At 46.2% G+C, this 23,795-nt stretch overlaps 3 protein-coding genes across 5 annotated transcripts in view; 1 reads left to right on the top strand and 2 right to left on the bottom strand.

The window, feature by feature from the left end:
* LOC141192389 (uncharacterized) overlaps positions 1-23,609 on the bottom strand; it is a 208,977-nt gene extending 185,368 nt beyond the window's left edge. The window contains exon 1 of the mRNA XM_073661908.1: positions 23,580-23,609. Within this exon, the coding sequence (XP_073518009.1) occupies positions 23,580-23,605 (26 nt within the window). The 5' untranslated portion in view covers positions 23,606-23,609. The remainder of the gene's footprint in view (positions 1-23,579) is intronic.
* The window catches only part of LOC141192387 (uncharacterized), a 391,820-nt gene that overhangs the window by 26,621 nt on the left and 341,404 nt on the right, over positions 1-23,795 (top strand). The gene's annotated exons all lie outside the window — the stretch shown is intronic.
* Positions 860-23,727, bottom strand: LOC141192337 (oocyte zinc finger protein XlCOF8.4-like). 3 transcript variants are annotated; one of them, XM_073661852.1, is made up of 8 exons: positions 23,670-23,727; positions 23,253-23,613; positions 23,044-23,145; positions 22,739-22,918; positions 22,540-22,663; positions 22,357-22,454; positions 22,068-22,158; positions 860-2,169 (listed from the first exon to the last, which is right to left on the bottom strand). In XM_073661852.1, the coding sequence occupies exons 3-8, from the start codon at positions 23,119-23,121 to the stop codon at positions 1,388-1,390; spliced, it is 1,353 nt and encodes a 450-aa protein (XP_073517953.1). In that variant the 5' UTR covers positions 23,122-23,145; positions 23,253-23,613; positions 23,670-23,727; the 3' UTR covers positions 860-1,387. The 3 variants fall into 3 exon arrangements, with proteins under 3 accessions (XP_073517953.1, XP_073517954.1, XP_073517955.1); XM_073661853.1 differs by lacking the exon at positions 23,253-23,613 and having other exon boundaries at positions 23,636-23,715; XM_073661854.1 differs by lacking the exon at positions 23,253-23,613 and having other exon boundaries at positions 23,664-23,709.

Raw genomic sequence — 23,795 nt, 5'->3', positions numbered from 1 at the left:
TTTCTGGATTTTTATTGCTGAAATATGAAACAGATCTGGCTGTATTCTGCAGTGTTACCAAGCAAATGGAGCAGAAAAATGGTGTACTCTGGATTGCTTTTTAAGCAAATAACCAGGATTAAGATAAAAAAAAAAATTGCCCTTGCCCCTGATATCTGGGGTTATGTCTACAACTATCTGTAATTTTTACAGAAGCAGCAGACAGGACGTTCAATGGACCCTCATGCGCTATATGCACTGCAGTCTGCCACATACACTGCCTGCCTGCCTAACTCCTGCCTAGTACTGATTATATGCAGCTGGATTAGTCCTCAGAAGGACTGTTAGTTCAGTTGGATATATACTGTATATATGTTCTGGAATACCTATACTAACTATAAACAAGCAAATCTCTCCCTGTTTTAATTATATTAAAACAGTAAAACTACTGAGTACCGTGTTGGCAATATGACGGCCATATTGCTTCTATGGAATGTTCCTTGGAAAAAATATGACCCACATCAGAAATGAGGACAAAAACTGGATTAGAATCAAATATTATAAGCCGTCTCCATCTTACCTCAGCAGAAAGGGGAAGTGAGGGGTCTGATGAGATCCATTATAACATCTCTTCTACCATCTATCAAGATCAGGTCAAGAAGAACCACATGCGTATGGTCGTTCAGTACCACAACCTTTTCGGTGGCATCTTCCCCGCAAAGAAATCTCATGGTCCAGTCATGTAAGGTTTATTCATTCTTTTTATTAGACTGTTTTTTTTATGTATGACTTTTTGTAATTGCTCGATTTGTAACTTTTTAAGCACTGTACTACTTTTGGATATTAAATCTAACATTTAATATGTTTGTTTTTTGTTGCTTTAACGTACCCACAATCTTGAGAGAGAAAATAGCTTGGTTGTGTTACTAGGTAGCCAGAGTGAAAGTAGTGAACTGCTCAGGAACTTGGGAAAGCTGGATGTGCATATGTCCCAGTGTGTTGCCAAGTAAAGGCGACTTGCTGGCGTTGTAAAACCGTGACTGGTGGCAGTGTATGGTGCCTAAGGCAGTAGCCGTGGGTAAGCTGCTGCTTCTCCACGCCCTGGCACCTCACAAACAAGCAGTGTCCCAGTCCATATGTAGTGTGCTGTGAAGTTTGCTTTGCAATAAGTTGTAGGCCAGAGGCTTCCGCTGTACCCACGTCCTTAGGTCCAGGATTGGTGGCAGCGTTAGTGGTTTTCATGACACGGACTAATGGAAAATTCGCTCATCTCTATTTCCTAATCATCATTTAGTGCTGAAAATTGTTTCTCTTTCTCTTCTAAAACTGTGAATTTAAGTTGACTGTAACTGTTGGATTTTTTTTCTTGTAAAATTTGTCAAAATTATTTTAATAAACAAGGAAATGACTATATCGCTACATGAGTTTTTAGATGATGAAGAAGATATGATTCCCGGGAATAATATTTCCCACATTCTAGACATGAATATGGCTTCTCCCCTGTGTGACTTCTGTAATGTGTATGTAAATTTGACTTACGGTTAAAACATTTCCCACATTCTGAACATGAATATGGCTTCGCCCCTGTGTGAATTCGTTGATGCAAAAGGAAATATGATTTCTGGTTGAAACATTTCCCACATTCTAGACATGAATATGGCTTCTCCCCTGTGTGACTTCTGTAATGTGTATGTAAATTTGACTTCTGTTTAAAACATTTCCCACATTCTGAACATGCATATGGCTTCTCCCCTGTGTGAATTCTTTGATGTCTAAGCAAATTTGACGTTTGGTAAAAACATTTACCACATTCTGGACATGAATATGGCTTCTCCCCTGTGTGAATTCTTTGATGTTTAAGAAGGTCTTGTCTCTGGATAAAACATTTCCCACATTCTGAACATGAAAACGGCTTTTCTCCTGTGTGAGTTCTCTGATGTGTCAGCAATTTAGATTTATATTCAAAACATTTCCCACATTCTGAACAGGATAATGGTTTCTTCCCTCTGGGAATTATTTGATGTTCGACATCCCTTCTCTGGCTTTCATTTTGCTTAACAGTCTGTGATGAATCCAAAGAGATGACGGATTGAAAAGGCTCAGATGATTGATTTCTGCTCTGAAGGGCTGGAGGTATAGCTGGAATAATGGCACGCTCTTCATGGGTATCTGGTTTGACTCCACAGTCATCTGCCAAGAATAAAACTGATTTTATTATTTTTCAATATCAATGCCTTATATTTTATAACATTTCTCTATACATAATTCTTTACAAATCAAAGTATAATGAAATTATGACCTAAGACAGTGGTGAGCCATCTGTTCACAAATCCCATGGTACTGAACCCCTAATATACAATCGACAAACATAATACATACAGGCAGAAACGTTTGAGGTGATAAAGGGAGGATTAAAAATAAGCTTTATTACATTACAATCTAAAGCAACAGAGAAAAATACACGCCATAAAAACATGTAAGATGGGGTATTCACATCTCTGAGAAACTATCCCAATATGAAGTAGGTGTAATAATAATAATATAAGCAAATATCTCCAATTAGAAATGTAGTATAGTTCTTCTGATTCGCTATGTCACTTACTCCATGTTCAGGGCATTGCAGTAGATTAGGTATCCATGGTTACTACCACTCCTATAGTGACAGTTAGTTGCTAGTAGTCATAACCATGGATACCTAAGCTACTGAAATGCCCTGCACATGGGGTAAGTGACATAGAAAATCAGGAGAACTATACCACATTTCTAATGGGAGGTATTTGCTATTATTATTATTATTACTACTACACCTACTATATTTTGGGGTAGAATTTTGGAGGTGAGAATACCCCTTTAAGGCTGCATGCTTAGGATTTATCCGGGGCTCATCCAGATGCCCTATTCTATTGTCTTTTTGTGATTACATTTATCCCTCTTAAATGACTTTTTGTATTTTTATGTGTTCTCAATTGCGTTCTAATAAATTGTATTTTTAATCTCAATATTGTCTCACATTTCTCTATATACAGTCATAGTCGAAAGTGTTGGCGCCCTTGAAAATATTCCAGAAAATGAAGTATATCTCCTGTTTTGTTATACACTCGCTTATTTCTGTTGTGGGTACTGGAACAACACAAAAATAAAAAGAGAGAAAAAAAAAGTCCAAAAATAGGCCAGACAAAATTGTTGGCACCTTGCCAAAATACTCTTTCGGCCATGACTGTATGTATTATATAAGACGGTGATGTTAACAGCAGACGCTAAAGTAGGGTCTAATGGATTGCGCTGGTGGAGATGCTGCACTAAATCCACAGGGTCACATAGTTCATTGTGTATGCGCCAAATTAGCGAAACTGTTATTAGTAATTTTTAGTTAAGCTGTTACCTGGTTTTGACTAGATTATTACCTGACCCTACTTCTAACTAGAGATGAGCAAACCTTTCAAGGTTCGGTTCAGATCGGAGAATGTCCCGATGCTCGCCGAACAGGAAAAGTGGCATCAGTTGACCCAGAATACAAATAGTATAATTGCACAGCATGGATGCATGGGGCAGGGCTTAGGACAGGGCTTAGAGCAGCATTTCTAGCTTAAACATTGATCAGTAACACATGGATGAGTGACAGGTGTAGGCCTGGTGCTCAGAGCCCTCCTGCTACAGGCAACACACATGAAGTAGACCCAACCACAAGTCTCCACATTTCTAAAAATTATTGCCATACACCACTAAAGTGGCATCAATTTCACCATAGTAGAAATAGTATAATGGGGCTCTGACACCCCTTCCACTACAGTCAACCCAGCAGATGGAGACCCAACTTGGAGTCTCCACATTTCAAAAAATTGTTAGTAACATCAGCAGCAGTAGCAACAGAAGGCATGACAAATGCGTCACAGGCTGCAATAATGCGAGATCAATGCAGCACACTAAAAACTACACCATTGCCTAGCCTGCACAGTCTGCGATTGGGGTGCAAAAGTCATTGGAGATCTATGACTTGTTCATCTTGATGAAGGTTAGGGGGTGTGGATTGTGGACACAGTGGAGCCGTCACCACAGTATGGATAAATATGTTACCATTATGGATTATGTCGTTTGGATTTACACTTTCTTAAAATTACTGCTGCTACTGGATACCTGGGCTTTCATCGTTGTATCTGCCGTCTAGAGGATCATGGACTGTGGCTACTGACTATACTGGCTGGAGATACGAAATCTGTGGGCCAACCAAAAGTTGGGAGACAGTGAGTATGGCGTTATACAAAGCCAGTGGAACTACTGAACCTAGATTGGGAATTTAAGGACTGAGAGAACTGTATTTCGGTCATTTACCTGGAATTGCTTTATTACCATGGCTGTGATCAATAAAATATTGTTGCACCGTTAGCCTGCCTAGGTGATTACTTACAACCCATAACCTCAGATCTTTACAGGGGGTTACACTTTCATGGGAAAGCCAGCTGCACTTATCCGTCATGACTAGTATTGAGCCACCCCCGTAGTGTTCGAGTTCGGTTCGGTTCGTCGAACACCCGTGTGTTCGCCGAACTGTTAGTCGAACACCGTTAAAACCAATGGCAGGCAAACAAAAACACATAGAAACACATAGAAAACACCTTCAAAGGTGTCCAAAAGCTGACAAACTGCTCAGAAGACACAACTAACACATGGAAAAGTGACAAGTACATATAGTCATGCGAAAAGAAAAGAGGTGGAGGAGTAAAAGGAGGGGGAGACACAGATATAGGCATGTCATGCCCTTCTAAAATCCAAAAAGTGAGAAGCCGACACATTCAGTCCGCTCCTGCCCGTGCCACCTCCGTGTCGCCGGGTTTGTGCCAGAGACGCGGTGAACCCTGACGGCCAGCCCCCCTCTCCCAATACTGGTGCCTGTCCGCTGGTGGGTCGAGCGAGCCCCCCTGTGGTGGAGGCAGCTCTAAGCTTTTTAATTTAAATTGTCTCTCTAATTTGAATGAATACACTTTAAATCCATTTACAAGGATCTATTGGAGGGCAAGTCTCATGCCAGCAGCCGCGTAATTCCAGCTCCAGTAGCGTCCACTAAAGCTGCTGCAGTTAAAAAGCTTTTATAAGGATCGAGCTCGGCTGTCCACCGCAAGGCATCCTACTGCCAGTCCCAGCCCCTATGCCTTGGGGTGCCTCCTGATGCTCTTCACTGAGTATCCCGTGGTCACGAAGCATTTCCTTTGAAAAAATTAAGTGTCCAAACTACAGGTGGTGTAGCTTGCTTAACAGCCGGGATAATCCGCTGACTAGCAGACACTGCTACTAGGCACAAAGTATTTCCTGGGCTAGATGCAGTTAAAAATTTGTAATTAGATACTCTCGGTGGATGCTGAGAAAGCATTCCATAGAGTCTCCTGGCACGCCATATATGATTCTCTTAAAAAGCTTGGGGTAGGGGTCTAGGGGACCCTTTTATAGCCAAAATCATGGCCCTGTATCACAATACGTCACCTAGGCTGAAGATAGATGGAATTGTAGCACCCTGAGGGCTCGGTTGCTACAGAGGTATTGCACCTCACCCAGAGGTGTGATATCTCACTCTCAGGTAAGGATGGAGTGTGGATCAGGACCCGACACCTGCATGCATTACACCACATTGCCGTGGGGCAGGGCGACCAATATGCCTCTGAGATGGGCACGACAGTCCCTGTCCCTGGCTGGAGTGGGGGGAGGGAACACTGAGGAAGGGGAACCCTGTAGTGCAGGAGCAGGGAGGAAGCAGTTCCTGGGTGCATTGAGAAGGGAGTATAAAAGGTGGGCACCATCTTAGTTCAGTGCAGAGAAGTCTGAGCAGAAGTGGCAGGGAGCAGGGGCTCTGCATGAGCTCTGCTCCGGAGGCGGGCCTAGTAACAGAGGCCCAGGCCTGGAAGAGGGAGAAGGAAGGAAGAGGAGTGGAGAAGGCTCCAGGAACGAGGAATGAAGGGATCCCAGGGGTGCGGACGGGCGAGTCGCCACCGCACGCCCGAATCCACCTGCGTGGAGGGGTCAGGCCAAAGGGGGAGACCGGTCCCCGAAACTAGTGGAGGCAGGAAACGACCCTCAGCTAGAAACCAGAGGCTGTGACATTTTATGTGGCGCAGCCCCTCGCTACACCCGCTAGGAAGGCACCACATAGGGTCAGGGAAACTGGCGCCAAGTTTACCAAGAGGAGGCCCGAGGCAGCCGGATAGAAGGGTTGGTAAGAAAGGCCAGACAAAGGACACACAAAGGGGGTCCTGTGAAGCGCTCCAAAGTTATCTGGGAGTTGTCTGAGCCCCTCACCTGGTGAGCACAGTACGACGTGGGCAGCCGTTACCTGCAGACGTGGTCTGGATAATAAGAACTGTGAGTAAAGGCCCTGGACTGCATCACTGACTCCGTGTCGTTACTGCTGTTGCCCTGCACCATCACCCCCATCCTCCGCATACACTGCCCTGAGGCTATACTCCTCCCGTGGGGAGTTATGCTACGCTCTGCTGCACCCACAACACCAGCCTCAGCGGTCTGCCCTGCAGCGGCGGTTCACTCTGACCGCAATCCACGGGTGGCGTAGTCGGACATTTAAACATCAAAACCACATAAATAGTTCCGCCACTGGTTTGACCACCCTGAGCCACGGAACCGGGTCGCCGCCACGAAGACTACAACCACCAGAATCCACCAAAAAGGGTCCGGCTCCGGGTGTCCCAAGGCCCAGGGGGTGCATCAGAATATTTTCATCACCTTTCACAATCACCAATGGGACAAGACAGGGATGTCCTCTGTCCCCTCTCTTATACATCCTAGTGACGGAGCACCTGCTCTCATCAATTCGCCATAACCCCAATATTAGGTGGATTGAGGTGGGAGGCACCGAGTACAAGTGCTCTCTATTTGCTGATGATGTCCTAGTATATATCACTCAATCACATATATCCATCCATGCTGTTATGGCTGAAATAGATCACTTTGTTACATGGTCAAATTTTAAAATCAATGCAGCGAAGTCTGAGGCCCTCGATGTCTCCCTCCCCAAATCCATATAGGATTCCATCCAGTCCAACTTTCCCTTTGCCTGGCCCTCACAGGGTATCAAATACTTAGGAATTCCTATTCATAGAGACCTCTCCCATCTATGTTATCTTAATTTTGGGCCCTTTATTGAACAACTCCATACAGACCACGGTTGGCAAGTTATTACTGTAAGATTCACTACGTGAACCACTGGTGTTTTGTGGAAAAGCACATGTACACCGCGTTCCAAATTATTATGCAAAAAGTGTTTAGGAGTGATAAGGGAAGAATTTGTTTGTTTGTCAGTTAAACTCATTGATGGTGATGTGTGTCAGGGCTCTTTATATCACTGTAAGCAATTGCAGACACCTGTGCTAATTAGTTTGGCAGGTGTGTCCAATGAAAGGCAAGACTACTTAAGAAGGCTGTCTCACATTATTAAGCAGCCTACATTTTCTGCCAAAATGGGAAAGAAAAAGGATGTGTCGGCTGCTGAGAAGCAACAAATTGTGGAGTGTTTAGGTCAAGGCATGACTACAATCAACATTGTGCGATGATCAGGATGAAGTGTCTTGGCAATCAAGAAGTATGTTGCTGATTCACAGTACACACGTGTGCGTGCTGATAAGGGCAAATTGAGGACTCTTTCCTACAGGCAATTACGTCAGGTTGAAAGAGCAGCGGCAAAAAAGCCTTGTCATAGCAGCAGACAAGTTTTTGAAGCTGCTGGTGCCTCCAACGTCCCCCGAACAACAAGATGCAGGGTCCTTCAGAGGTTTGCAGCTGTGCATACGCCATCCTGTCGACCTCCTCTATCCACTTCACACAAGCAGAAACGGCTCCAGTGGGCCAAACATTACATGAAGACTGATTTCAAAACTGTTTTGTTCACGGATGAGTGCCGTGCAGCGCTCGATGGTCCAGATGGATGGAGTGGAGGATGGCTGGTTCATGGACACCCCACGCAAACACGGCTACAGCGCCAACAAGGAGGAGGTGGAGTAATGTTTTGGGCTGGAATCATGGGGAGAGAGATTGTCGGCCCCTTTAGGATCCCTGAAGGCGCTAAAGATGAACTCCATAATGTATGTGGATTTTCTCAAACAGCACTTCCTGCCATGGTTCAAGAAGAAGAACCGTGTATTTCACAGCAAGATCATTTTTTTGCATGATAATGCACCATCTCATGCTGCACATAAAACATCTGCATCTCTGGCTGATATGGGCATAAAAGGGGACAAACTTATGGTGTGACCCCCATGCTCCCCTGACCTCTACCCCATTCAGAACCGCTGGAGCATCATCAAAAGGAGTGTCTATGATGGCGGGAGGCAGTTCACATCTAAGCAACAGCTCTGGGAGGGTATTCTGTCCTCATGCAAAACAATTGAAGCAGAAACCATCCAAAACTTGACAAATTCAATGGACGAGAGAGTTCAGAAGCTCCTTTCGAACAAGGGGTCCTATGTGAAAATGTAACATCACCTAGAATAAAGTTTTGAGTTGAAAACTGTTTGATTTCAGTTTCTAATAACCTGCTAATGCTTATAATTGCAAAAATGACCATTTTTTTGGTCTTTATTAAAATGAAAAGGTTGATCGAAAAGTTTGGGGGATCTAAGAGTGTGGCAACCCAGTAGTCATGATTACTTCGAATTCTGACAATATGAGGGTCATGTTGCAGGTAGTGCAGCAAGAAGGCACTCGTGTGTTGCGCATCCAGGAGCACCAAGTCCCTGTTGTGTTGGTGGCGAGGTAACAATCATGCTTCCTTCCTCTGTCCTCTCCCCCCAACCTCGCACAACAGAAATGTGATCAAGGTCTCCCTCATCTGATGAGTCTTCCATCAGTTCGTCCTCCACTTCTTCCTGGGCTCCTGCACCTTCCTCACTAGTTTGGCTGCTACCATGCGCCCTGGTCAAACCATCTCCCCCACCCTCACATGCCTGCCGCCTTGGTGCTGCCGACCGTCTGGACCTTGCAGATGTTAGCCCTTCCGCATACAACTCCTCCTCCTCTACTTCCTCCACCTCCTCTTGTGCCACCACTTGACTCCGAATTCTGTTTAACATGTGCTCCAGCATGTAAATCACCGGAATAGTCATGCTGATAATGGCATAGTCAGCACTAAACATCTTCGTCGCCATTTCAAAACTGTGCAGAAGGGTGCATAGGTCCCTGATCTGAGACCACTCCTCCAGCGTGATTTGCCCCACCTCTGGATCTCGTTGGCCCAGGCTATACGTCAGAACGTATTGCATCAGGGCTTGTCGGTGCTGCCACAGTCGCTGCAACATGTGCAGAGTTGAATTCCACCGGGTAGGCACATCGCATTTTAGCCGGTGAAGTGGCAGGCCCAACGACTTCTGTAGAGATGTAAGTCGCTGAGCTGCGGGATGCGAACGGCGGAAGTGAGCACACAGCGACCGTGCCCTCTGCAGAAGGCCATCTAGTCTGGGATAGTGGGCTAAAAATTGCCGGACAACCAGGTTCAACACGTGAGCCATACAAGGCACGTGTGTGACATTGCCCCGGCGAAGGGCCGCACCCAGGTTTGCAGCATTGTCGCACACGGCCTTCCCTGGTTTCAGGTCCAGTGGAGACAACCATTCATGAAATTGGTTCTCCAGAGCTGACCACAACTCCTCAGCTGTGTGACTCACATTTCCCAGACATTTCAAAGTAAAAACCGCCTGATGACGTTGAGCCCTACTGCCAGCATAGTAAGGAGGTGTGCAGGATCCCTTCTGCGCAGTTAGAAAGCTTGTGGCATGACCAGACAGGCTTTGGGTGCAGGTGGAAGACCGAGAGGAGGTTGAGGAGGCAGAAGCAGTGGAGGAACTTTGACATAAAGAGGATTGACGCACAACTCGTGGGGACGGCAAGACTTGGACAGCAGCCCCTTGTCCTGCTGTCACCATAGTTACCCAGTGCCCAGTCAGCGACATGTAACGCCCCTGTCCAAGCCTACTCGTCCAAGTGTCTGTGGTGAAATGCACCCTGTCACACACAGAGTTTCTCAAAGAAGCGGTGATGTTGTGTGCGACATGCTGGTGGAGCGCAGGCACACCTTTCTTTGAGAAGTAGTGCCGACTGGGCATCTGGTACTGGGGCACTGCGACGGACATAAGGTCTCGAAAATCCTCTGTGTCCACCAGGCGGAAAGGCAGCATTTCTGTAGCCAAGAGCTTGCAGATGGTGAAATTCAACCTCTTAGCTTTCTCATGGCTAGGAGGAAATGGTCTTTTACTTGTCCACATCTGAGGGACCGAGGGCTGGCTATTGTGCTTAGACGGGGTTGATAAGGGTGTCCCCGGCAAACTGCCGGTCTGTGAGGAAGATGCAGGCGGACATGTTAGGTTGCCTTGATCCAAAGGTGGTGCTATCGATGTCGGACAGCGCTCAACACCAGCTGGTGTTACCACCTCCAAAGAAAATGATGACCTGCCAATCACGCTGGCTGTTGCGGGTAAAGAGGTGGCAGGTCTGCGCCCCAAAACAGGTGTGACTGCTGTCCCCCCAGTCACAGAGGATGAAGAGGCCGCGGATGCACAAGATATGGCAGACGGTGGTCGGCCCGGCCGGCTAGGCCGCATTGTAGCACACTGAGCTTCCCACTGCAACTTATGCTTCATGTCCATGTGCCGGTTCATGCATGAAGTACTCAAACTATGTATTTTTTGGCCTCTACTTAGCTTTTGCTGACAAATGTTACAGATAACACGAGTTGGGTCATCTTTATCGATCTGAAAAAATACCCAGGCTATGCAAGGCTTAGCACCCATGCGACCTGAAGAGCCACCACGACTTGTGGTGAGAGGCAGAGTTGTGTTTGAGGATGCAGTTGTTGACGTGCTTCCAGTACTACGTCTCTGTCCAGGAAGGCGCAACCTGACCTCGTCGTCACTAGCATCTTCCTCCACCTCCTCTGCTGACCTCATCTCTTGGCTGACTGTGGGTTGACAGTAAGTGGGATCTCCAACCTCATCATCATCACCCTGTGCGTTATCACACCCGTCGTCCTCAGAGCCAACCTGTTCCTGCCCTGACAAAAAACTAAAGTTGTCGCTCCAATCAGGTATTTGAGTCTCATCATCGTCTTCCTCATTGTCTCCACCAACAGGAGTTACAGTTTGGGAATGAGGGTCTACATTATGGTCAGAACCTTCTGCGTCTGGTCCTGGATCCGACTCATAAAGATTCTGGGCATCAGTGCAGATCATTTCCTCGTCTGGATTCACAGAAGCGCTGGAGTCGACCTCTGATTCCCAGGCTATAGTATGAGTAAACAGCTCTGCAGACTCAACCATCTGTTCTACCTCATACTCAGACGGGCAGCTGGAGATTTGGGAGCTGTGAGGAAGCAAGTGCGATTGGGGTGACACCTTTGAGGACTGGAGTATTTGTGATGTTGAAGTTGATGTGGAGGTGAGCCCACTTAAAGGAGCACTTTATATCCGTTGAAGCACCTGCTGTTTTTGTGCCTCATCTGGAATTTGTAGCGATTGGCGTGGCCGTAAGAAAGGGATCTTATCACATTGTCTGCTAAAAGAAGTAGACATTTTAGTTTGGCTGGAAGATGGTCTTTCTTCTGCAGATGTTACTGTTGCTTTAACACCTACCCCACGGACACAACCTTTTTTCCCCTTCCCAACACGCCTACTCCCCTTTCCACCAGCAGCAGGCCTTTTTCCACTCATTTTGGTGGTTAACTAATTCACAACTCTGGAGTTGTTTGCACAAAAAAACAATGGATGGGAACCGAGCAGAGTTGAGTGGCCAAACTGGTATTAGGCCAAAACTATTGTCTGGGTTAGATGCAGAAAAAAATTATATTCAATTTGCAACCTGATGGAGGTCAGTATAGATGGACTAATAGAACAAGTCCCACACACTGCTAGAAGGCCAAATATTTATTCAGAGCTAGATGCAGACAAAAAATTATTTTGAATTTGCAACCTGATGGAGGTCAGTATAGATGGACTAATAGAGAAAGTCCCACACACAGCTAGAAGCCCAATATTTTTTCAGAGGTAGATGCAGAAAAAAAATATATTCAGTTTGCAACCTGATGGAGGTCAGTATAGATGGACTAATAGAGAAAGTCCCACACACTGCTAGAAGGCCAAATATTTTTTCAGAGCTAGATGCAGATATAAATTATTTTTAATTTGCAACCTGATGGAGGTCAGTATAGATGGACTAATAGAGAAAGTCCCACACACTGCTAGAAGGCCAAATATTTTTTCAGAGGTAGATGCAGATAAAAAATTATTTTGAATTTGCAACCTGATGGAGGTCAGTATAGATGGACTAATAGAGAAAGTCCCACACACTGCTAGAAGGCCAAATATTTTTTCAGAGCTAGATGCAGAAAAAAATTATATTCAATTTGCAACCTGATGGAGGTCAGTATAGATGGACTAATAGAATGATGCTATGCCCAAAAGATTTTACTTCACTAGGTGCAGTAAAAAAATTGGTATTCTATACACAGGTGGTATATCTTGCAACACAGATAGGCTACTCCACTGACTAACACACTCTGCAATAGGCCAAAAAGGATTAGCTTTGCTAGATTCAGCCAAATGCTGTGAAAAAAATTTGCACAGCACTGGCACAGACCTGCCTGGCAAAAACTGATAGGAACTGATGTAACCTAGTCCTGAAAAGGACTGCAATTACAATTAGTCTTTTCTCCCACAATCTATCTATTTAAGAGCACAGACCAGCCTGATAAAAGTCGTAGGAAATGCTGTAACCTAGTCCTTAAAAGGACTGCAATCACAACTATTCCTACTCCCAAGCTATCTGTAGATTTGTGCGAAAATTGGCTTGAAATTAACAAGGTATAGCGCACACAGCAACAGCGGTGCGTCTAACACGCAGCTGCAGCAGTGAGAAAATGGTGGCGACGGGGAAAATGGCTTGGTCTTATAGGGCAAGGACATGTGACATATACTGCCAATGACACATGCCCTTGCTTGTGTGAAAAAAAGCACTTCGCTCCGTGTGTGAGCTGCTGATAGGCTGACAGATTGCACCTCCCCACTGTAAATGCGGGAAAGAGAAAAAAAAATGGAGATCTTCATTATTCCTGCAGAGATCCATCCCCTGCCCCTCCCCCCACCCCGCTGTACACTCAAACTGCGTATTAACATTAATTTTCATCATTACTGAGAAAAAATCCAGTTATGATTTTGGTGCACGAACAGTTATCGAACATAACCTCGAACAGCCGAATTTTTCTCAAATCGTTCGTGTTCGCCGAACGGCTCGAACACTGCCCAAAACAGCTCGAATTTGAGATTGGCGAACAGTTCGAGTCGAACAACGCTCATCTCTAGTCATGACACCCACAGCAGCGCTGAAGACACGTTCTGAGAGAACGCTGGCTGCCGGGCATGACAAAACCTCCAAGGCGTGACAAGTGAGCTCAGGCCACTCTTCCATTTTTGAAGACCAAAATGCAAAAGGGTCCAATCCCCTCTTATGGCATTGATATTGAGCTTGAGATACTCCTGCACCATCCTCTCCAGTTGTTCATTATGCGTCAGACTTGTACTCTGTTCTGCTGGTGAACAAACTGGTCTAAAAAATGTGTGAAACAACTCACAGAAATTGCCTGTGCCACTTACCCCTGCTGCTGCTAATGTTTTTGCGTTGACAACTTGACGTTCCCAGGATTGGAAGTCTAGAACTGCGATGCACATTGTGTGCCTCACTGCTGTCTTGGGGAAAAGCACTCTTAAGATGGTCTACAAGTGTGTTTCGATACTCCAGCATGCAGGTGTCCCTTTCTAGAGGAAAAAGCATCTGGCAAAATTTACTCTTGTATCGTGAATCTAACGGAGTGGCAATGTCAGGATTTCTGTTGCCCTTCTACAGTTTGACCACTAGTGGCCGTTATTGTTCACTTTAATATTGTGTTCACTCCTTACCACAGGAGACTGCTGTTGTGTTCTGCAATTGCCCTTTACCAAGATGGCAGATTCTGAATCTATGGAATCCATCTTGTTTCCTGTTTGGGCCTATTTAAAGCCACATGGATCTCTCACTCATTGCTTGAGTAGTGTGTCTAGTTGTTAGCCTAGTTTCAGTCTCCAGCTCTGGAACATTCTTACCCAGACTGTTCTATTCACCCTGGATTGTATCCTGCAAACTTCTTGCTATTTCCAAGAACTTTTACTACCACTTGCTTGCTGTTCCTGCTGGTGCTCCTTTGGCCACTGGTTTCCAACAGTACTACGCCAGTATCGTAACAAGCAACCCAGTAGTCAGCATTATTTCTAATCCTAACAATACGGCCATCATGTTGCAGATAGTACAGCAAGAAAGCGCTCATGTGTCGGGCGCTTCCATGAGGTCCAAGTCCATGATGTGTTGCTTCCTCTGTCCCCTCCCACCAACCATGGACAACAGAGGGGGGGGGGATCATTATCCTCTTCATCTCCTGACTGTTGCGTTCCCATCACCATTTCCTCGTCGTCCTCCTCCATTTGTTCGCCGGTTCCTGCACCTTCACTAACAGTTTGTCTGGTATCATGAGACCCCTCGATCACTGTAATCCACCCTTCCATGGCACCAGCCTGTGCGACGACAGTTCGGAACTTAGAAATATTGTTATCCTTTACGCATCCTCCTCTTCCTCTGGGACCACCACCTCCTCCTGCAGACTATTCAATGTGTGCTTCAGCATGTAGATGACCAGAATAGTGATACTGATGACGGCATACTCAGCGCTAACCATTTCGAAATCTGTGCCAACTCCCCAAGCGTGATTCGCACCACGTCCGTACTGCGTTGGCCCAGGCTATGCAAAATTACATACTTCACCAAGGCTTGTCGCAACATGTGCAGAGTGGAATTCCATCATATTGGCACATTGCATATCAACCGGTTAACCAGTAAGCCGAAAGACCTCTGTAATGATGTAAGTCGATGACCCGTGGGGTGCGAACTGCAAAAGTGAGAACACATTGACGTGCTTTCTGCAGCAGCACATCTAGGCTGGGATATTGGAGAAGAAATTGCTTTACCAACAGGTTGAGGACATGGCTCCAAGGTCAGTGGAGACAGCGATTGCTCAAACTAGGCCTGGATAGCTGTCCACAACTCTTGAGCTGTGTGACTGTGGTCTCCAAGGCATATAAATTTAAACACTGCCTGACTGGGGTTAGCCCTGGCTGCGCAGTACGCAGTTGAGGGTATTCTCTGTCCACTGTTGGAACGCGGGTCTCATTAAGGCATAGGTTTAAGGCACAGGTGAAGGCCCTAAAGGAGATGGAGGAGGGAGAAGCAGTGTTACATGCAGAGGTTTGTCCCGCAAACCTTGGGAATTCCAAGACTTGTAGAGCAAACCCTTCCCCGCCTGCCCCCACAGCCACCAGAGTCACTAGTGCCCAGTCAGCAAGATGTAATGCCCCTGGCCATGCTTGCTCGTCCAGGCGTCTGTGGTGAAATGTACCCTGGCAGACATAGATTTTTTTCAAGGAACCGGTGATGTATGCATCATGCTTTTGTAGCACAGGCACAGCTTTCTTAGAGTAGTAATGGTGATTGGGCAGCTGGTACTGGGGGGACTGCGATGGCCATCAGATTTCGGAAACCGTCTGTATCCACCAGTAAGAAAGGCAGCATTTCCGTAGCCAACAGATTGGAGATGGTGAAGTTCAAGCTCTTAGCTTTGGCATGTGTAGGAGGAAACAATCTTTTACGTGATCACAACTGAGGGACCGAGGACTGGCTGCTGTGCTGAGAGGGTGGTGTAGGGTGAACACGACAAACTGCTGGACTGTGAGTGAGGTACAGGCAGAGATGTTATGGTGAATTGAGAAGGATGTGGTGTGCTTGGTGTCTGAGATCGGTGAAAAACAGCAGGCACGTCCACTTCCGTAACAGCTGACGGGCACTCACTCACCCCGACTGTACCGGATAAACAAGTGGAGGTTCTGAGGCCGGAGACCTGTGTGAGAACACTTGCCACGGTGATGGAGGAGGAAGAAGCAGCAGATGTGGTTGATGGGGCGGCCGGTGGTTGGCGAGGCCCGCTAGTCCGCATTTTAGCATAGTGAGATTCTAACTAACGCATGTTGATCGCGCATGTGCCAGTTCATACATATATTCAGCTCTGGCTCAGGATAGCACGCATGCTGGGTCACACGTGCAACAGACTTTAAGTGCAATAGCTTAAAGTGCTTTTAATAAGCAGTTATACAACAGCAGTTAGACAGGGCAGGAGACAGGTAAGGTGCATGAGATATTCATACATACATGCTGCTTCTTGATCAGTTGTATTGCATTATGCATTCGTCATAGCAATCTGCTTCTTACTTGTTTTAACCTCTGCTTTCTCACATCTCGCCCGCCCTTTAAACACATTCTGTGCACTCTCTGCATATCAACTCCTCCTCTCTCCCCTCTACCATGTATAACACTGAGGCTCTACTGACCTTTCTCACCCACTCCAAACCATCCACTATCTCCATACCTCCATACAGCACTCAAAACGTTCATACAAATCATTGCACCACCTTCACTCTTTTCTCCCTCTACTAGTCGCTGGCGACATCTCCCCCAATCTTGGGCCTCCCTCCACTAGCATACACCACTCTCCTCCAGCTGCCTATAGAAACCCTGCTAACCTTATTAACATTCAGTGCATGCCCTCTTCTATTGCTTTCCACTGTGTTCTCTGGAATGCACAGTCTGTGTGTAACAAACTAACTTACACTCACAATTTTTTCCTCTCTAATTCCCTTAACCTTCTGGCTATTACTGAAACCTGGATCCAGCATTCAGACACCACCGCAGCTGCTGCTCTCTCATTTGGTGGGCTGAAATTTTCACATACCGCCAGACCTGAGAATAGACAGGGTGGAGGTGTTGGTCTGATTTCACCACAATGTGCTTTCCCGGTCATCCCCCCAGTTCCCTCACTTATGTTTCCTTCCTTTGAAGTGCACACCATCAGACTCTTCAAACCCTTCTCCCTGCGAGTGGCGGTTGTGTATTGCTCTCCAGGCTCCTCCCGCCATTTCCTAGATCACTTTGCCACCTGGCTTCCTCACTTTCTATCCTGTGACATCCTCACCATCATCATGGGAGATTTAATATCCCCATCAATGATCCCCTCTCCCAATCTGCCTCTCATCTACTTTCTCTAACCTCCTCATTCGGCCTCTCACAATTACCTAATTCTCCTACGCATGAAGACAGAAATACTCTGGACCTGGTCTTCTCCCGTCTCTGCTCGCTGCATGACTTTAATAACTCCCCTCTCCCGCTCTCGGACCACAACCTTCTTTCCTTCTCTGTCAAGAACTGTCTCCTCACCCGGGACACCCCCACTTACCACACTTATAGGAATACACGTACCATTAATACCCAGCAGCTTATGGACAATCTCCACACATCTTTAGCCCCCATCTCCTCCCTCTCCTGCCCGGACTTAGCATTGTCACACTACAATAATACACTGAAGAGCGCCCTAGATGAAGCAGCACCTTCTACACACAGAAAGACCCAACACAGACAAAGGCAGCCCTGGCACACAATGCAAACACACTTTCTTCAGCGTTGCTCAAGGTGTGCTGAGCGTCAGTGGAGAAAATCTTTTAGCAGAGGACTTCATCCACTATAAATTCATGCTCAAAACCTATAACTCTGCCCTTCTTCTGGCCAAACAATCCTACTTCACCACTCTCATCACTTCACTGTCCAACAATCCAAAACGACTTTTTGAAACCTTAAACTCCCTGCTGAAACCTAAAGCACAAGCCCCCACCACCAACCTCAGCAGTGAGGATCTGGCCATTTATTTCCTAGAAAAAAAATCAACCACATCCATCAGGACATCTCAGCCCAATCTCCTCAGTGCCTGGTTCCCCTTCCCTGCCGCACTTCAAGCTCACTAGCCATCTTTGAGCCTGTTACAGAAGAAGAATCCCTGCCGCACTTCAAGCTCACTAGCCATCTTTGAGCCTGTTACAGAAGAAGAAGTTACCCAGCTCCTCACTTCTTCTCGACCTACAACCTGCAACAGTGACTCCATTCCTTCACATCTCCTGCAGTCTCTCTCACCGGTGGTCACCACTCACCTGACTAAAATATTTAACCTCTCTCTTTCTTCAGGTATTTTTCCCTCCTCATTTAAACATGCCATCATAACCCCTTTACTTAAAAAGCCATACCTGGACCAGAACTGCGCTGCTAACTACAGACCTGTCTCTAATCTTCCTTTCATCTCTAAACTCCTGGAACGCTTGGTTCACTCCCGTCTAATCCGCTATCTCTCAGATAACTCTCTCCTCGACCCTCTACAATCTGGTTTACGCTCCTTACACTCCACTGAAACTGCCCTAACTAAAGTCTCTAATGATCTACTAACAGCTAAATCCAAAGGTCACTGTTTCCTGCTGATTCTCCTGGATCTCTCTGCTGCATTTGACACTGTGAATCACCAGCTCCTCCTCACTATGCTCCACTCTATTGGCCTCAAGGACACCGTTCTCTCCTGGTTCTCCTCCTACCTCTTTGACCATTCCTTCACGGTATCTTTTGCCGGCTCCTCTTCCTCTCCTCATCCCCTTACTATCGGGGTCCCGCAGGGCTCAGTCCTAGGCCCCCTCCTCTTCTCTCTATACACTGCCCCTATTGAAAAAACAATCAGCAGATTTGGGTTCCAGTATCATCTCTATGCTGACGAAACCTAACTATACACCTCTTCACCTGACATCACCCATACCCTAATACAAAATACCAAGGATTGTCTGTCCACTGTCTCTAACATCATGTCCTCCCTCTATCTTAAACTGAATCTCTCTAAAACTGAACTTCTTGTGTTTATCCCCTCTACTAACCTACCTATACCTAACATTGAAATTACCTTGGAGGGTTCAACCATAACTCCCAAGCAGCACGCCTGCTGTCTTGGGGTCATATTCGACACTATCCTTTCCTTTACTCCCCATATCCGATCACTCACTTGATCTTGTCACCTGCATCTTAAAAACATCTCCAGAATCCGACCTTTTCTCACCTTTCAAACTGCTAAAACTCTGTCACTCTTATTCACTCTCGTCTGGACCACTGCAACACCTCTTCTGATCGGTCTCCCTCTTACCAAACTTTCTCCTCTCCAATCCGTCCTGAATGCGGCAGCCAGGGTCGTATTTCTGTCGAGCCTCTTCACCGATGCCTCCATCTTGTGCCAGTTTTTACACTGGTTGCCCATCCGCTACAGGGTCCAATATAAACTCATCGCTCTCACCCACAAAGCTCTCCACAGTTCTGCACCGCCTTATATCTCCTCTCTCATCTCTGCCTATCGCCCTACACGTGCCCTCCATTCTACAAATGACCTAAGACTAACATCCCTCATAATCCGAACCTCCCACCTAAGTCTCCAAGACTTCTCTTGCGCTGCACCAGTCCTCTGGAATGCGCTACCCCAGGCGATCCGACTGATGCCTAGCCCCCATGTCTTCAAGCGCGCTTTAAAAACCCATCTATTTAAACAAGCCCACCACCTTAACTACTCAGTAAACTAACTTTCCCCTGTTCCCTCCTTCTAAATATTTTTCAGAATCTGCTCCCTACTCGGTACTTGAGTATTGAACTTAAACATACTGGCATGACCGGATCATACAGCTTTATATGAAAATCCCTATTTATTATAATTGACAGACCTGAAATAAGAAGCACTTTTCACATATTGTGTCTGCCCATTTCCTTGTAGAATGTAGGCTTGCGAGCAGGGACCTCACTCCTAATGTAATTGTTTAAACTGTCTTAAATTGTATTGAATTTATGGTCTGTACATGCCCCCGCTTAATTGTAAAGTGTTGGCGCTATATAAATAAAAATTATTAAATTATTATTATTATAGTAGTCAAATTATTGGAATTTTTGCCTCAACTGAATTGTTTTTTTACAAAGTTGGCAGATAACGTGAGTTTGGTCATCCTTTGAGGTCTCAAAAAAGGCCCAGGATAGGCAACCCTTGCTGCCCCTGCAAACTGCAGACCCGCGACCACTGCTGGCCACAGCCAGAGCTGTGGCTGAGGATGCAGTGTTTGTCGTGATTGCACCACTCCGTGTCTGTGCCTGAAGCTGCAAGGTAATCTCCTCGTCTTCCTCCTCCTCCATCATCTCTGCTGAACTACTCAGCTGTGTGCCTCTGGGTTTACACCAGTTAGGATCTAGAACCTCATCATTATCCATTCTATTCTCCCACTCCTTGCCCCGAGAGTCACCCTCCTCTTCTTCCTGCCCTGACAGCACAGTACAGTCCGTACTCATCAGGATCACCTCCACCCCCAGGGGTTAACGTCTGGTGACGAGGGCCTGGATTCTGCTTGGACCCTACTTCGTTCGGCCCCGGATCCAACTGAAAAATAATTTGGGCATCAGTGCAGATGCTTTCCTCCTCTTGAGTCTGTAAACCTTTGGAGCAGACCTCTGATGCCCATGGAATTGAATGTGTGAACAGCTCTGCAGACTCACCCATCTGTGGTTTCGGACAGTCAGTTGGACGGTTGAAGAGTTGTGACGTGGGGGGAAACAAGGATTATTGGGGTGCCATCTCTGAGGATTGTACTGTGTGTGATGTTAAGGTGGAGGAAGAGGACACTTGATGCAGTGCTTGCCATCTATTGGAGGACATGCTCTTTCTGGCCTGGTCTACAAGGCGCATTGCTGTGCAACTGCCAAAGAAAGGGAGTGGAGTAGTCCGTCCAGTAACAGAAGTTGTCAGTTGTCTTTGGATACACATACACCTCGAACACCAAGCCTATTCCCCCTTCCACCACGACCTTGCTTTCCCCACTCATGTTGGATGTACCCTTCCCCTCTTTTAACCAGCTGTTTCACAACCCTAGACCCAGACCTGTCAGTCACCTGTCACTAAAATAACAATCAGTATTTATTTGCTGAGATAGTGTGGCTAGACCACAGAATTAGCACAAATGATTTAAATGCTGAAATGTGGACTGCTGTCTGGACCACACAATTAGCACAAAGGATTTAGAAGCGGAAATGTGGACTGCTGGCTGGACCACACAATTAGCACAAAGGATTGATCTGCTGAACTGTGGACTGTTGGTCGGACCACACAACTAGCACAAAGGATTGATCTGCTGGAAGGTCGATTTGACACAAGATCCTATCTATCTGAACTAGCTGACAAAAAACCGCCTAGCTAACGAAATGACTACTTACAGCAGCAGCCTCACTATGCTGTTACACTGACAAAATAGCGCCAAAGCCACATGTCTGCTTTTTATATGGTGAGGGACATGTGGCTTCGGCAGCCAATGACACAAGCCCTTGTTTCTGGACGTTGTGGATGGTTTCTGCACCCTGATTGGCTGCTGGAATCTCCACACATTAAGTTAATAAACAACAAAAAAAATGGATAACAGTCTGCCGCTCCTCTCCCCTCATCAAACATGTCATCCCCACACATCATACAGAACCACTATCCTAGACAAAGTCCTAACAAAAACATTAGTGGAAACTCTATCATTTACCAAACTTTGGCCGAATTTTGCCGATTTTGAGGAAAATGCGCGGGGGTCCGACCACGAATCTGAATGTGCCATGTTCGTGTCGACTTTGAGATTGGCGGACGTTTTCCGAACAAGTTCACGCATCTTTACTTATAAACCCTTTCCTGATCGGACTACATACTTCTTCTTGACCTCAAAACGGTTTGGCTTTTCACTTGACTGCTCTTCAGGGACGTGTACTGCTGCTAGATATTGACCTTGGCTTCTCCAGCTTAGATATCCACCTGCCTGACTTCTGTGTGTGACCCGGCTCTCTTCTTGACATTCAGCTGTAATCTGGCAACTCACAACTATATTACAATTGGAGACATGGCGCCTTTCTGCAGCAAATAAAATTACATTTAACCACTGAAACTTTGCTACCAAAATGCGTTAATCAAAGAAGGTATAAAAAAAAAGCTTTTTTGTTATGCATCAAATCTATCTGCAAGTAAAATGCACGTCAATTAATTGTGTGATCAAACTCATAATATAATGACCACAGGATCTGTGACTTCTCTGCATTTAGTGGTCACTACTCACCTGGGTAGTCATATGTAGGAATCTCCTCTTTACAGCACTCATCACCCTTCCCATATGTCTCTGTAGTATTAATATGGGTCAGATCTTCACCCTGAAACAAATATTGTAAAAGTCACAGACAGATGGAGAAGTCCCATCTATGATCAGCTCTAATCCTGCCATCTCCACCGTTCTCATTACACAAGTATAAACCATATAATACTAGTGGATAAAACAAGACTGAGCACAAGACCTTCACAGCCGTCTACACATCATAAGGGAGATCTCATGACATCTTATCTGCATCTACCTGATGATCCTGAAGAAAATTGGGATCTTCTTGTTTACAGTCCTGTGGAAGAAGAGGACAGGGACATCTCTCTGGTGTTGTCCTCTTACTGGATAGATCTGGAGGAAACACATACAGGGACTGAATTCATTCTTTACATACAGATAATTATAGGCCGTGTGTGTGTTTAGTCCTGTCTATTACCTGGTGATGTGAGGGGCTGGGGAACCTCCATCATGACGTCCTTGTACAGATCTTTGTGTCCTTCTAAATACTCCCACTCCTCCATGGAGAAATAGACGGCGACATCCTGACACCTTATAGGAACCTGACACATACAATGATACCGTCATCCCCCCCGATCCCTTCATAGCATTACTGTATAATGTCCCAGCAGTGTCACCTCTCCAGTCAGCAGCTCAATCATCTTGTAGGTGAGTTCTAGGATCTTCTGGTCATTGATGTCCTCATTTATCAGGGGGTGAGGTGGAGGCCTTGTGATTGGGCTCAGGGGTCTTCCCCATCCCTCAGACACAGGGTCCTGACAGCGCTCACTAGAGGTCTTCTTCACTACTGTGTAATCCTGGTTATGGAGAGACACATTAATCTCACTCCAGACATTTCCAGAGTCCTCACCTCTCCAGTTCTGTCCATCTGTTATTCCCATAGATAAGAATGATGTAATGTGACGTCATCAGAATCTCTCACCTCTCCAGTAAGCCGGAAGAGGATCTCTAGGGTGAGGTGTAATATCCTCTCCGCCATCTTCTTCTTGTCCTTATCCATCCACTAAGGTTTAAGGTAAATTTTCTAGAAGATGGAAGATAATGATGTAAAAACAACTCGCTGTTCACATGTTCAGTTTTTTCAACTTCTTTTAACCCCTTCAGGTTTCTAAAACAGTTAGAAGAAGTGACCTGAAACAGCAGATAAGACCCCAAAGTCCTGTCAGGCCACGCTCTGCTCTGAGGCTGGAGACATGTGTTATAGTGGGGTCACAGGACTCCGTCTGTTATTAGGGAGATTCTCACTTCTGGGCGATTTCACAACAAACTCATTTCTTCACATTAACGAGAAAAGGAAAAGGATCATTCACTAATGGCCTCAATGTGCTGCGTGTGATCCAGGGAGCGGCTGCTGGAGACGTCTGGAGGATCCTTCATTACATGAAGAACACGAGCAGAAGACGACGTCCAAGAGACCAAAGCCGAATCCTGCTAGAGAGTAATGGAGACGGCACCGACCTCCACCTGCAGAGCCGCCACCACATACCTCCACCTGCAGAGCCACCACCACATACCTCCACCTGCAGAGCCGCCACCACATACCTCCACCTGCAGAGCCGCCACCACATATATGGCTGCTCTGTGCGCACAGGAGCTGTGATGAGGTCACAGGAGGGGAGGAGTCAGGGGTCACATGATCAGGGGCCTCAGTGGATGCAGGACTCTGCTGTGCTG

The sequence above is a fragment of the Phyllobates terribilis genome, unplaced genomic scaffold (assembly GCF_046119375.1).
Source record: "Phyllobates terribilis strain yellow unplaced genomic scaffold, ASM4611937v1 Scaffold_60__1_contigs__length_8166268, whole genome shotgun sequence".
NCBI classification, from domain to species: Eukaryota; Metazoa; Chordata; class Amphibia; order Anura; family Dendrobatidae; genus Phyllobates; species Phyllobates terribilis.
This window is presented reverse-complemented; position numbering and strand designations above follow the sequence as displayed.